The sequence below is a fragment of the Salvelinus alpinus genome, chromosome 3 (assembly GCF_045679555.1).
Source record: "Salvelinus alpinus chromosome 3, SLU_Salpinus.1, whole genome shotgun sequence".
In the NCBI taxonomy this organism is placed as follows: domain Eukaryota; kingdom Metazoa; phylum Chordata; class Actinopteri; order Salmoniformes; family Salmonidae; genus Salvelinus; species Salvelinus alpinus.
Genome location: NC_092088.1, coordinates 25,459,249 through 25,475,116, shown reverse-complemented (window position 1 = coordinate 25,475,116; position 15,868 = coordinate 25,459,249). Strand labels below are relative to the sequence as shown.

Here is a 15,868-nt window from a genome sequence, read left to right as displayed (position 1 = left end):
ATTTTATGGATAAATAATCTTCCATGAAAGATAAACAAATGATCAATGAAAGTTAAGTCAGGGTCCATATCAGTTGGATCAAAATAAAACATAATATCAGAATCTCTCAGATTAAGATTAATAGTCGATTCTTTTAAAATAAAATCTTCTAACTCACTCCAAAATCTTCTGACATAAGAGCAGTCCCAAAATAAATGGTCAAGAGTTTCTGGGTCACAACCACAAAATACACATTTGTTATCAATAGCTATTTTAAATCTGTGTATAATAAAGGTCTTTACAGGGTAGATTCTATGAATGAGTTTGTATGATACTTCTTTCACCTTATTAGATATACAATATTTACCAGACAACAACGAAACTTTGTTCCAGTTCACTTGTCCTAGGGCTGCATTCCAGTACATTTTAGCAGAGGGAATAGTAACATATTGACACAGTTTCCTTATATTCATGTTATTACATTTATAGATTAAAATGTCGATTCCTTCTAATTGTATTGAGGCTACAAAATCCTCAACAGTTGCACTTGGAGTATTGTTATATTCTCCTAAAAGAAGAATAGCACCTTTGGGGATAGCTCTAACAACAATTTGATACTCCTCAGGAGTGAATGTAACATTGTGTGTTCTCATAAATTCTGGATAATCATATAGTTGTTCATCATTATTAAATAATTGTTTAACCCAAATATTGTTGTCATACCAGTTCTGGAAAAATAAAGACTTGTTTTTTGTATTTTATGTCTTTATTATTCCAGATTGTATTCCTATGTGGGGAAGAATTGTGTTTGTACATCAGGTTCCAAGTTAGAAGTACTTGTTTATGAAAGTTTGCAAGCTTAATAGGGAATTTACCCATATCAAAGTTGCATTTGAGTAAGAATTCTAGACTACCAATCTGTTGGAATATTAAATCAGGGATGATATTCCAAATGCGATCCTTATTTCTTAAATAGTTTTGTATCCATTTAATCTTAAATATTATATTAGAGGTTTTAAAATCCAGAGCATTCAACCCTCCCTCACCTTGGGTGCTACATATTACCGCTTTTCTTAAATAATGAGGTTTATTCCTCCATATGACGTTAAATAATTTAGTATCAACCATTTTAGTTACTGACAGAGGAACAACCAAGGCAAGGGAGGTATAAACTAATTGGCACAGACCTTCAGATTTTGATAAAAGTACACGTCCAGATAAAGAAAGATCTCTTAATAACCAATTTTCTCTACAATAGGAGAGAAATTTAAGTTGGCCCTTTCTTTTTGATCTTTGCTAACTTTAATACCAAGATATGTGATCATATCTTTTACAGTGATATTACATACTGAGTTTAAGTCGCATCTTTTCAACGCAAATATTCACATTTCCTAACATTCAGAGATAAACCTGATACATGTGAGAAGGCATTAATACACTCAATAGCTTCCCTGACTTCATTATGATCTTTAAAAAAAACAGTAGTGTCGTCAGCCAATTGTAAACATTTTATCTCTTTGTCTTGTATCTGAATACCCCTAAAACGATCCTTATTTATATGAAGTGCCATAACTTGTGTGACCAATAAAAAATAAGAAAGGAGAAATTGGGCATCCTTGTTTAATTCCACGTCTAATGTCGAATCTCTGTGAAGTACCATGGGATAATTTAACAGAGATGTTACTATTATTGTAAAGTTTCTTAATTACACTTTAAAGAGTCACAAAAAGAAAATAGTGTTCAACTGTATCAAATCAAAATAAAGCTATCTTCCATAATGTGCTCATTGTAGTCTCTCAAGTCCAATACTAGTCGAATATTATTACATATATGTCTGCCCTTCATAAAACCAGACTGGGTATCATCAATGATTTGGTCAATACCTTTTTTAAGTCTTTCTGCAAAGATAGGTGCAAGTAGCTTTCCATCATTGTTTATTAGTGTGATTGGTCTCCAATTTTCTAACATCATAGAATCTGTTTGGTTTGGGTATTACAGAAATGAGGCCTTGGGTCATAGAAACAGGCAGGACCCGTAAATCAATTGCCTCCTTAAAAATATGAAATATAAATTCAATAATATCATTGTCACGCCCTGACCTTAGAGCCTTTTTATGTCTCTAGTTGGTTTGGTCAGGGTGTGATTTGGGGTGGGCATTCTATGTTTTGTTTTCTATGTTTCTATGTTTTGGCAGGGTATGGTTCTCAATCAGGGACAGCTGTCTATCGTTGTCTCTGATTGGGAATCATACTTAGGTAGCCCTTTTTCCCTCCTTTCAGTGTGGGTAGTTATCTTTGTTAGTGGCACTATAGCCCTGTAAGCTTCACGGTTGTTTTTTGTTTATTGTTTTGTTGGCAACATTTTAAATAAAAAGAGAAATGTACGCTCACCACGCTGCACTTTGGTCTTCTTCCAGCATCGGCCGTGACAGAACTACCCACCACAAACGGACCAAGCAGCGTGGTAAGGGGGAGCAGCGTTTTCAGGAGGACTGGACATGGGAGGACATCCTGGACGGCAAAGGATCCTGGACATGGGAGGAGATCCTGGCCGGAAAGGATCGCCTGCTGTGGGAGCAGGTGGAAGCATCGAGGAAGGCGGAGGCAGCGAGTAAAGGGGCCCAGCGTTACGAGGCAACACGGCTAGCACGGAAGCCCGAGAGGCAGCCCCCCCAAAAAAATTGGGGCTAGGGTGAGCATCGAGCCAGGACGGATGGTAACGGCTCAGCGTGCCTGGTCTCCAGTGCGTCTCTTCGGCCAAGGATATCCTGCGCCGGCTCTGCGCACGGTGTCTCTGGTGCGGTTGCACAGCCCAGTGCATCCTGTGCCAGCGCCCCGCATGTGCAGGGCGAAGATAACCATCCAGCCAGGACGGGTTGTGCAGGCTCTATGCTCGGGACCTCCAGTGCGCCTCCACGGCCCAGTGTATCCGGTGCCTCCGCCAAGAACCAAGCCTCCAGTATGTCTCCCCAGCCTGGTGAGCCCTGTGGCAGCTCCACGTACCAGACTGCCCATACATCTCCTCACTCCAGTGATGATCCACGGCAAGAAGCCTCCAGTGATGATCCACGGCAAGAAGCCTCCAGTGATGATCCACGGCAAGAAGCCTCCAGTGATAATCCACGGCAAGAAGCCTCCAGTGATGATCCACGGCAAGAAGCCTCCAGTGATGATCCACGGCAAGAAGCCTCTAGTGATGATCCACGGCAAGAAGCTTCCAGTGATGATCCACGGCACGAGCCTCCAGTGAGGAGTCATGGCATGAAGCCCGCAGCGAGGGTCCCCAGTCCGGAGCCCCCAGCGAGGGTGCCCAGTCCGGAGCCCCCAGCGAGGGTGCCCAGTCCGGGGCCCGCAGCGAGGGTCCCCAGTCCGGAGCCCCCAGCGAGGGTGCCCAGTCCGGAGCCCCCAGCGAGGGTGCCCAGTCCGGAGCCCCCAGCGACGGTCTCCAGTCCGGGGCCCGCAGCGAGGGTGCCCAGTCCGGGGCCGGCGACGAGGGTCCCCGCACCAGAGGTGCCACCAAAAATCCAGAAAATCACATTGTATGATTTTAAGTAATTCATTTGCATTTTATTTGTATTCAAATGACAGACCTCTACATGCTTTGTAAGTAGGAAAAATTGCAAAATCGGCAGTGTATCAAATACTTGTTCTCCCCACTGTATATTAAGCTGATGAATAGATGTAAATTCAGAATTTTTTTCTTTCTAAATTGTAAAAGTATTTTGTATTTTTTTCACCTTCCTCCAACCATCTCCTTCTTGATCTTACAAATGCCCCTTTTGCTCTCTCTTCATACATTCGATCCATTTCTAGTTGTAAAGAGAATAACTGACACTTTCCTTCTTCATCAAGGTCCTCCATAGAGATTAGAGAAAGTATTTCCTTAACAAGTTTATCTTCCCTCAATCTTTTAAGTTCAGCAATTTCTTTACCTCTCTTCATGGCTGTTTGTCTTATTTCATACTTCATTAATTCCCAATATTTCCCATAAGACTTAAATAGTTGGGCTTTCCTCCAATTGTCTTGTATAATATCTTTGGCATCCATCTTGAAATTATCATCTTCCAACAGTCTACTATTGAGTTTCCAATAACTCAGATACGGTTTAACTTCAGATCCATTAATATTTAAAGATAAGAATATAACTTTATGATCAGTAAGAATTGATGGTTCAATTGATACCTTGACTACAGAATTATCTAATGAACCAGAATGTCTGGACATGTCCTTGTTACTCCAAGTGAAGTCCTTTTTATCAGGATATTTAGATCGACTAATCCAAGACCAAGACATAGGTTATTAAACCCAGGATTAACAATGCTGGATCTGTTAGGACTACATGGACTCATATCAAAGTACTTCTTCAGGGAGAATCTCAATTGCATACTCCTAGCTTCGTCTCTCCTTCTCAAAACCCATTGGATGAGAAAGATAGAGGTCCAGCCCCTCTGACCCTCACCTCCAATGGGCGAGGACTTGACTTCCTACATGCAGGTTTGCTCCATACACCGTGTGAAGATTTCAAACATGGTGGCAAAAAAAAATGTCAAGATCTCTTACTCCAATGGCTCTGGAGCATCCAGGTGTGGCTTCCCATTCCGTTAATACCTACTCCTGGACTAAAGAACATATTCAATTGTGACTGGATCACCTGCCTTGCTATGTTGTCTTAGGTCTCTCGTGGTGATGTGTTTTGTCCTATATTATTATTTGTTAAATCCCAGCCCCCGTCCCCGCAGGAGGCCTTTTGCCTTTTAGTAGGCCGTCATTGTAAATAAGAATTTGTTCTTAACTGACTTGCCTAGTTAAAGGTTAAATAAAATAATGTTATTTACCATTTGGCCATCAGATTTGCCACCAATGCTCCTTATAGGACACATCACTGATACATACTGCAGCCCTCATCCTCCACATACAACACCCGTTCTGCCAGTCACATTATGTTAAAGGTCCCCAAAGCAAACACATCCCTTGGTCGCTCCTCTTCAGTTCTCTGCAGCTAGCTACTGGAACGATCTTCAAAAACACTCAAACTGGACAGTTTTATCTCAATCTCTTCATTCAAAGACTCAATCACGGACACTCTTACTGACAGTTGTGGCTGCTTTGCGTGATGTATTGTGGTCTCTACCTTCTTGCCTTTGTGCTGTCGTCTGTGCCCAATAATGTTTGTTTTGTGCTGCTACCATGTTGTGTTGCTACTATTGTTGTTGTCGTCATGTGGTGTTGCTACCATGCGGTGTTATGTGTTGCTGCCATGCTGTTGTCTTAGGTCTCTATGTAGTGTTGTGGGGTCTCTTGTTGTGATGTGTTTTGTTCCATATTTTTAATCCCAGCCCCCGTCCCTGCAGGTGGCCTTTTGCCTTTCGGTAGGCCATCATTGTAAATAAGAATTTGTTCTTAACCGACTTGCCTAGTTAAATAAAAGTACATAAAAAATATTAAAAAATATGGATGTACCTCACCAGATGAGGAACCCCTTGGTTATGCAGTTATACTTCAAAGACATCTGTGGAGAACCTTTACCCTGCAACAGTAAAAAACATCAAACAAAATGGCAGACATTTGGTGTCAATGGAGTCTAAATGTAATTCAAGAACAATCACACAAGGTTCAGAAACGGTTAATTTATTTGACGTTTTACATTCAAACGAAAATAAAAAATATTCATATATATATTTTCATATGTAAGCATATGTTGCTAGTAAGCAAGGTACAGATTTAAAACGTAACACAAAAAACTTCTGTGTGGCATACAGTATATTTACAAGGCGTGCTTTGAATACTATACAGTGTTTCCATAGCTGCACAGGTTTTGTGAATGTGTTTATCTTTTAACTCAAACGAGCCAGAAAGACAAAGGGGTTTTACGAGGTCAGGGCATTGGACCAAGTGAAAGGCATGTTCAGTTAAACATTTCACCTCCCAGCGTCAAAATAAAAAAAAGACAGAGCGGTGAAGCAAAGCAAAAGCTTACGGAGGAGAGGTCTGCTCAAACTGAACAATCACTAAAACACAAAAGGAAAAATGATGGGAATTGATAAATTCACCAATTCAAATTAACAGTCATGCAAAGCTCTACAATAGGTCAACTTTCTGGGCTGAAAACCTCACACGAAAGCCAAAACAACCATCGACAACTCCAGTTCCTTGTAGCTGCAAAGAGAAAAGGCGTGTGTTATCAGTAGCGAGTTAGGTTATTTGACAGTAGCCTAGCCGTGAAGTTTGGTTGCACGGTATATAGTTGGCTTGAAGCCACTACACCAACATTTTAGAAAAAAACTAAATCAGTTTCCTCAAGTAAATCAAGTAGTCACCAGATGCCACCACAATCCCTGGTCAACCCTACTCTTACATATCTCTTCCAGTAGTTATTTACAACAAGTGGAACAGCCACTTATTTAAAACACGTACAACATCATAATTAGAAATAGCAATTGTTGTTTGTGGTAACAAAACACTACAGCAGATATTCCAACGGATTCCTATTGGGACAGATTATTATACTGAACCAAACCCCTCTGTTTTGGCATTTCAGTGGATTACGAAACTGAGAAGCCAAAAACAAAATGGAAGATAAATGCTATCCCTAAAAAGCCCTCTCGTAACTGCAATGCAGCCCAAAACATATTTAACTTCCCAGGAGAGTGGATATACTTATCACTGTATTACATTTCTAACACGTCAAGGCCATGATTGACAGCTGCAAGAATCGTGAAGCATATTCACAGAATTAAACAGTGTAAATGAGAAATCATAGCATATTAAAAAGCTTTCAAAGAATCAAAACAGGCAACAAAAAACCTTGAATTAAGTCAGAGCACTTTCTATTCCGAACGGGGTGCAGTTAGTCCAGGATCACGGTAGAGAGTTGTACGTGTATGTTAATCTTCCTGGCGGGGGTGTGCTCTTTGCAGTCTGATCGCCATTTTAATTTGAGTGAAGTGTGCAAAAGAAACACAGAATCCACAATATTCAGATCTTTCTGGAATCTTTCGCTTCGAACAGCTTCATGCGCTCCTGCACGGTCAGTCCCTCTTTGAGGCTCTGAGAGAAAGAAAATGTGTCAATTAAATTTAAACCAATATATTGTCTGGCTTCAAGGCCAGAACACTATTCATGTTAAGCATTATTCATATAAATAACCACAAGTGTAACTTTTCGGCCTGGCAAGAACCCAGGATTCACCGTTAGAGAATATTATCTTATTTAGGGGTGTTATGTTGGTGAATCACAGTAAAGAAACCAGGAGTAGGGTTTAAAGTTAACATCAACTTGGCTGACATGTCATCTAAATGGTGACATTCTGACAGACATTTTAAAAATGGGAACTCGATTACGACCACTCAAGGTGTGTTGGTGACGTTTGGGATGCTAAATGACACAAAGTCATGCAAGTCAGACAAAACACACATACCAGACAAAACAAACATACAAGACAACACAAAACCATACCAGACACAACCATTGTGACATGTTTATGTGCCGTACAGACAAAATAAAAACAGAAATGTTCACAGACAAAAGTTATTCAACAGAACACCACAGTTAATGTACGTTCCTTGACTGACCAGGTAAGGGAGAGAAGTTTCCTGGGCTCATTGTGGTACAAACATGAGTTATTTCATGGATACCTCCTTTGTACTGTACTACAAAGACATCCAAACCACTGCCCCCATCTCCAGCCCAAACTGCACACCCAAGGAGTGGTTTGACCAAGGGGGAAATCACCAAGTTGATAACGTTCAAGGATTTAAAAAGAAAAATGGCATTCCAGCTTATACTGGGATCATTACATATACTGGGCTACTCTAGTATTCTCCACAGCTACTGCAGGTGACTAGTAATTCCTAGTCCACGCAACACACAAACATATATTTGCTGTGCCCCAATAGGCTTACTGTAGTAAGCTTCCTTTCCTCGTTCCCTTTCCTTCATGACCACTGATCTTACAGGACATGACAGGTGAGTCAATATGGATGCTCCTATCCAGCCCTTTCATAAACCAGTGGTGATGAGGGAGAGAAGATGCGGTCAGAAAGACATTTGAGAGTACTGGGAGCAAAGTGTAATAATAATAATTTGGTGGGTGCTTATTTGTCCTATTTCACATGTACAAGTGTGTATTATACGCATGTGTGAATTGGAAATGTGTGTTCGGCATATCCCAACTCAGGTAGCCTAGTGGTTAGAGCGTTGGGCCAGTAACCGAAAAGTTGCTGGATCGAATCCCAGAGCTGACAAGGTAGAAATCTGTCGTTCTGCCCCCGAACAAGGCAGTTAACCCCAGTATGCCGTCATTGTAAATAAGAATTTGTTCTTAACCGACTTGTCTAGATAAATAAAGGTTAAAAAAAAAAGCCTCAAGGTTAAAACTATCATGTTGATCTCATGGATGGTTAGTCCTTGCATCCATAGCCCTGTCTATGAATTTGAAAGTGGTTACATTTCTCCAGCCCCATCCCTCAAGCTTTTTACCAAAACAGTGATGGGGTAGTTGCTGTGTTTTCTGTTTCAACTCATTCTAGGCACTGAAGAACCCATGCTCCTGCAAGGCAGACCTTACCACTCTGAAAGACCTGCATGTCTTACCTTCTGCTGTACTAAATCAAGTGAAAGTTCATTGCACCAGTTTTATTGGGCCCTCATCGATGGAGGGGGCATAGAGGAGGGGCAAGGGTAATAGAGCGCAACATGCTGTGTGGTTGGGGTGGGACATGCTCACTCAAGGACATGCTATACCTACATCTTGGGGTAAGGGGGAGAATCACCCCTCAAGGGGGGTGTCAGCTATCCCAGATGACCTGTTCAGTGACGGACTGATGTGGGAAGACAGGAGGACAAGCTTACCACATATAAAACATGACTGACGGACTGACCCGTAAGCAAACACACACTAACAGCAGTAATCTATATGTGCACACCTACACTCGTTCACATGTGTACACACTCACACGATTCTAAAATGGTGAACAAATATGTTGAATGACAACATTTACAACAAAACCCAGGGGGATGTCTGCATCAGGAATGTCCACATTAGCGTACCTTTGATCTGACACCTCTTATTTGCTTGGAGAGAGTCGATCGTTCCTTTTTCAAAAAATCTGGATTACTTTTCGATTTCATGATATCTGCAAAAACAAAATTAGGTGAAAAAAAGGCGTGTGGACATAAATTAATCATTGTCATAGCGTTTTCCCCCCCCATCAAGCTGACCCATTTTTAGACATTGCAAGTAACTCTAAAATTAATAGGGGTCCAAGAGGGTTATGGTTTCCCACTAACCATATCCAGGGGTATCCGACCCATCCACGTTCCTCTCCCCCAGTGCTTCCGTGGCGACCAGTAGCTTCTCCGTCAGCTTGGTGATGTCACAGTCAGCCTTGGCCTTCACGATGCTGAGCTCTGTGTAGATGTCCTTGTACTTGTCTGTGGTATATTTCTTATCCTGTTAAAAAAAAGAGGATAAAAAAAACCCGCTGATTTAGCGACTTCAAACTTGTGTTTTTTTGGTAGCCTGGGATCCAAACTGATTTTCTACGGTTCAGTGAAACACTGAGGAAGCGGAGCATCATATTTTGGATTCCAGGTTATATTGTTGGTGGACATCGAAAGGTTAGTCCTCAAAGAACAGTGTTTAGAATAACTGACATGGTCTTGATAGAAGAGATTGAGGATAAGAGCGTGTTTTTCCATACCCTTAATGCAGACTGAAGTTCATCCTTCAGCGAATGGATTTCCTGTTTGAGATACTGGATTTCGGACTCCTTGATACGCAATAAGACCTAAAATTGAGATGTACAGTAAATAAAGTTAGATATCAAATACAGAACACCAGTGTGGCCAATGTGTGTGTGAGACAGAGAGTACAGTACCTCCAGTTCATAGAGGTCCTTGCCCTGGGTGAAGGGTGACAGGGCCGTTTCTCCGCTGTAGCAGGAGCGCATGCGTGTGATCTCCACGGTCAGACGGTTATTCAGCTCCTATAGGTCGGTCACACAGAGGTCAGAGTTCACATTATTCAACTGGGGCATCAGGACTGTTTCAAGGCCAACAGGATCACACAGCGTATGTGTCAGGGCTTCTGTTAGGCGCCGGACAACATGACTGGGAAGATTGGAATTTTCCGGACCCATCTGCATTTGGGTGCATAACCTATTAGGGCGCCTGCCCACGGAGCTCAGAATTACAGAAATCCCGGTAATGCGTCTTAACAGCACATGCAACTCATGTAATGAAGCAGCCAATAAAACGTGATTTTCAAACATTTGCCACAATGTAATTTGCGGGGGAAAAACATTTTAAACAGTGCACCTGATAGCGGTTCCATACGTGGCAGAGGGGGAATCTAAATACGCAACAACTAGGATGGTGCCTTTGGCTTCTGGACAACGAAAGGAAGTTGATATGAAAACCAATTGAACAGGAAAGAAAATGGCACAGCGGTGCATCCAATAGGGAAGTAAATGGAAATAAATGTGCTAACATTATATAAATACTCCTGTATATACAGAAATAAATACAATCATTTAAAATACTTCACCAGAAAGCATGACGTAGCCACAGAGGAATCGAGGATCATTAGCTTCTTCAAGAAAAATAGCTGAGGATTGTTTCAAATCACAACCTCGTAGGCCTATGCCTTTGGGAAGCCCGCAATTTGGGCAGTGCACGTGGCAATAGGCCTAGCTGATATTTGAGTTGCGGCTGTCAGTGAAAAGCATCTAAAATATGTGCGAGTATAAATTAAAATGTTGAGACAAGAAGGGGAAGGGTGTGAGGCGAAGATATAGGCGAGTTTCTCTCCAGCATGGCTCAGCTGTCTCCCGCCAATTCTTGCACATTCATTGTGTGAATTGTTTAGCCTTTCGATTATTATATCTTTTTTTATATTCTCCATTACGCATGTCACCAGTAGTAAATGTACCATTAATCCCCGTCATTTGGTTACATTAATTTCTGTTCATCCTTAAATCTATTGATGAACCCGTGCGTAACAAGTAACAAGCACACAATCCCCAACAAAACCCGTCAGTTTAAACTAGAGATCTGATATTTGCATCCGCCTATGTCGGCCTTCCACATCTGCGGTGGAAGGTGACCGAGCCACAGCAGTGTTTGGAAGACCATGAGACATCCCAAAAATCCGTCTTCTCATGAAAACGTCTGCAGCGTCTGAACGATTTTGGCCTACAAAACAATGTTCCCTCAAAAAAAATGTTTTGTCACTGAGCAAATTTCAGGTCTGCTAAGCACAAACTTGAACATTGTGAAAATTCTGCGCAACTCATCTGTGAACACTGAGGTTGTACCCGCTTTAAGTTACAGTTACAGTGGCCAAGTAGGCTACTGTGGCTATTTGATCATAATGTAGGCCATCCAGAGTGGCCTACCATCAAAAACAAAATGGAGAAAATGCATCCCATAACATTTTAGCATGGAAATAGCTGTTCTAACATTCAGTCTACAGAAGCAGCAAATGTGTGGTGTTTAATGTAGGCCTACATTCCATTAAACCTGTTTATCCACTTGTCCTTCAGATAAGGTGGCGACTGAACATGTTGCATTGTTTGATGCAAGAAATCACATTACAAAATAAAATGCATTATCATTCCCATGTCATTATTACAGCGAATCAGACAAATCATGCTACCATCTATTGGCTACTTAGCGTAATCAAGAGTCTCAAAATACAACACCACCTCTTTAAGACATAAAAAAACTCACTAACTAGCACTAAATATGAACAAATGTGCACAGGTAGCTACATGCAGCTCTCGCTTTGACCTAAAAACAAGCACATTTACTTGTGAACGCTCATATTATAAACACAGTCCAGTTCAAAGTGAATGGCACAAATCCATATATGGCAATGGCTATTTGCATATAGGCCTACTGTAGCTCTGATTGGTTATGGCTCACCTGTCTGTGTAAAGTACGGGCCTGAGTTGTGCATATCAATGCAACAGAATCTTACTCCAATGCGCTCTGCCTTCAAAGAAAATCTCTTGCACAGTTAGTTTTGCATACTAAGTCTTGCATAGTTCATTTTCTTTCGGTATGTTACATTGAAAGTGGCTTATATTGCATTGATTTGAGCACAATTCCCACAGTACACGAAACGTGGATGACGTTGTAAACTATAAGGTAAACTCTAGAAAGCTGAGTGAAGTTCAATCTCGTGCTTCTCTCCGCGGCAGTCCGAAGCAGCGCGGCAGTCCGCGGCAGTCCACTCGCCTACATACCAATGAAAAGATGACTCACAAACACGAATGTGTTCTCCGTTTTGCTCTACAACCCCCACAGGACTCGTCTGAAGTCGGTACTGCAGATGTGCCAACTTCTGTCTGTAGCGTCCGAACTGCTTAGGCTAAAAACTAACACCACAGTGTTCTCCGATTTGGTCTACAACCCCCACAAGTGTCATGGGACTCGTCTGAATGTAAATGGTACCGGTTTTAACCGGAATGGTACCGGAATGGAAGTATGGATGTAGTTTTGTGGCAAAATAAGATTTCTTATATCTCCTAGATACAGGAAAGACACTTCAAAACCTCATCCCTTATGATTTAGTTTTTGACTCTCTGTTTTGCCCCTTACTAACGTTTTATTCAATGCGTTTCATGGACTACAGTATAGTAGTAAATGCCAAATTCATTATTTTATCAAGCAACAATAAAAAAAATAAAGTGATACCTACAGGGGTCCCAACCCCCCCAACAAAACGATACCAACAAGGGTCCTAAAATTCAAAATCAAATAGCTAAATTATCATATTTTTTACAGTTATACTACACAAAATATAAACGCAACATGTTTCATGAGCTGAAATAAGACCCCAGAAATGTTCCATATACACAAAATGCTTATTTCTCTCAAATCTTGGGCACAAATTTGTTTACATTCCTGTTAGTGACCATTTCTCTGCCAAGATAATCCAGCCACCTTACAGGTGGGCCCATATCAAGAGGCTGATTAAACAGCATGATCATTACACAGGTGCACCTTGTGCTGGGGATATTAAAAGGCCATTCTAAAATGTGCAGTTTTGTCACACAAGACAATGCCACAGATGTCTCAAGTTGAGGGAGTGTGCAATTGGCATGCTGACTGCAGGAATGTTTACCAGAGCTGATGCCAGAGAATTTAATGTTTATTTCTCTACCATAAGCCTCCAACGTTGGCAGTACATCCAACCGGCCTCACAACTGCAGACCATGTGTAACGATGCCAGCCCAGGACCTCTACATCTGACTTCTTCACCTGCGGGATCGTCTGAGACCAGCCACCAAGACAGCTGATGAAACTATGGGTTGGCACAACCAAATAATTTCTACACAAATTGTCAGAAACCGTCTCAGGGAAGCTCATCTGCGTGCTCTTCATCCTCACCAGGGTCTTGACCTTACTGCAGTTTGGCCTCACTGCAACCGACTTCAGTGGGCAAACGTTCACTTTCGATAGCCACTGGAACGCTGGAGAAGTGTGCTCTTCACATATGGATCCCGGTTTCAACTGCACCGGGCAGATGGCAGACAGCGTGTATGGAGTTGTGTAGGTGAGCGGTTTGCTGATGTCAACGTTGTGAACAGAGTGCCCCATGGTGGCGGTGGGGATATGGTATGGACAGGCATAAGCTGCGGACAACAAACAACTTCATTTTATCAATGGCAATTTGAAAGCACAGAGATACCGTGACGAGATCCTGACGCCCATTGTCTTGTCATTCATCCGCCGCCATCACCTGTTTCAGCATGATAATGCACGGTCCCAGGTCACAAGGATCTGTACACAATTCCTGGAAGCTGAAAATGTCCCAGTTCTTCCATGGCCAACATACTCACCAGACATGTCACCCATTGAGCAGGTTTGGGATGCTCTGGATTGACGTGTACGACAGCGTGTTCCAGTTCCCGCAATTATCCAGCAACTTCGCACACAGCCATTGAAGAGGAGTGGGACAACATTTCACAAGCCACAATCAACAGCCTGAGCAACTCTATGTGAAGAAGATGTCGCTCTGCATGAAGCAAATGGTGGTCATACCAGATACGGACTGGTTTTCTGATCCACGTCCCTACCTTTTAAAAAATATATATCTGTGGACCAACTGATGCATATCTGTATTCCCAGTCATGTGAAATCAATAGATTAGGGCCTAATGAATTTAATTAAATGGACTGATTTCCTTATATGAACTGTAACTCAGTAAAATCTTTACATGACTCATATTTCCATCAATGAACAAAACATTTTTTCTTTTCTTTTTTCTTCCAGTCATTTTTGGCCGGTTAACAATTGCCGGCTAATGGAAACCGTGTTATGTGTGTACCTGGTTGTGTGCGTTGAGCTCCTGGTTCTCCCTCTGACACTGTCTGAGGGCCTGTCTCTCAGCCTCTAGGGCCTGGGCCAGGTGGGCGTTCTCCAGACACTTCTGAGAGTACTGCTCCGACAACACCTCCAGCTCCCTCTGGATCGACTGCAGCTCCTCCCTGAGACACAGTCACGTGTACATACAGTGCCTTCAGAAAGTTCATACCCCTTGACTTATTCCACATTTTGCTGTGTTACAACCTGAATTAAAAATGTATTAAAAAAATATATTTCTCACCCATCTACAAACAATATCCCATAATGACAAAGTGAAAACATGTTTAGATATTTTTTGCCTGTGCATAGCTCAATTCATTTTTTTTAAATCCTGAAAAACTCCACAGTCCCTAACAAGTACAAGCATTCCCATAACATGATGCAGCCAGCACTATGCTTATATGGAAAGTGGAATATGGAAAGTGGTACTCCGTAATGTTTTGTATTGGATTTGCCCCAAACAATTAAAATCTTATTGGTGACATACACATATTTAGCAGATGTTAATGCGGGTGTAGCGAAATGTTTGTGTTCCTAACGCCAACAGTGCAGTAGTATATAACAATTCACAACACACACAAAAGTAAAATAATGGAATTAAGAAATATATAAATATTTGGATGAGCATGTCGGAGAAGCAATGACTAAAATACAGTAAAATAGAATACAGTATATACACATATGAAATGTGTAAAGTAGTATGCAAACATTATTAAACAGACTAGTGCGCCATTATTAAAGTGACCAGTGACTCCATGTCTATGTACAGTACCAGTCAAAAGTTGACACCTACTAATTTTTCTTTATTTTTTTACTATTTTCTACATTGTAGAACAATAGTGAAGACATCAACACTATGAAATAACACACATGGAATCATATATTTTATATTTGAGATTCTTCAAAGTAGCCACCCTATGTCTTGATGACAGCTTTGCACACTCTTAGGGGCCAAGCACGAGTACTAGTCAATGAACTTCGGTAGCATTTTCCTCAAATTTGCTTTGTTAAAACCTCCAGCTACAATAAATGCGGCCTCAGGATATGAGGTTTACAGTTTGCACAAAGTCCAGTGTAGTTCCTTAAGGGCCGTAGTGGTATCGGCTTGAGGGGGAATATACAAGGCTGTGACTATAACCAAAGAGAATTCTCTTGGGAGGTAATGCAGTCAGCATTTGATTGTGAGGTATTCTAGGTTGGGTTTCTGTACGTTATCACCATCACATCACCGCCTTTCTTCTTCCCGGGGAGTTCTTTATTCCTGTCTGTGCGATGTACTGAGAACCCAGCTGGCTGTATGGACGGGGACAGTATATCCGGAGAGAGCCATGATTCCGTGAAACAGAGTATGTTATAGTCCCTGATATCTCTCAGGAAGGAGATCCTCGCCCTGAGCTCATCTACTTTATTGTCCGGATACTGAAGCGAATAACATACCCGGAAGCGGTAGATGGTGTGCATGCATCCTGAGTCTGACTAGAAGTCCACTCCGAATACTTCTTCTCCACCGGCGGCAT

General features: G+C 41.7%; 1 protein-coding gene across 7 annotated transcripts in view; it reads right to left on the bottom strand.

Annotated features, from left to right (window-relative positions):
- Nucleotides 1-5,590: 5,590 nt before the first annotated feature.
- LOC139570409 (trichohyalin) overlaps nt 5,591-15,868 on the bottom strand; it is a 104,308-nt gene continuing 94,030 nt past the window's right edge. For 6 of the 7 annotated variants that reach the window (XM_071392252.1, XM_071392254.1, XM_071392253.1 and 3 more), the window contains 6 exons: nt 14,314-14,473; nt 9,857-9,964; nt 9,680-9,766; nt 9,267-9,429; nt 9,027-9,112; nt 5,591-7,025 (listed from right to left, as the gene is read on the bottom strand). In XM_071392252.1, coding sequence (XP_071248353.1) covers nt 6,954-7,025; nt 9,027-9,112; nt 9,267-9,429; nt 9,680-9,766; nt 9,857-9,964; nt 14,314-14,473 — 676 coding nt within the window. In that variant the 3' untranslated portion in view covers nt 5,591-6,953. Of the gene's footprint in view, nt 7,026-8,724; nt 8,798-9,026; nt 9,113-9,266; nt 9,430-9,679; nt 9,767-9,856; nt 9,965-14,313; nt 14,474-15,868 lie in introns of all 7 variants that reach the window. The other variant, XM_071392255.1, reaches the window with a different exon arrangement.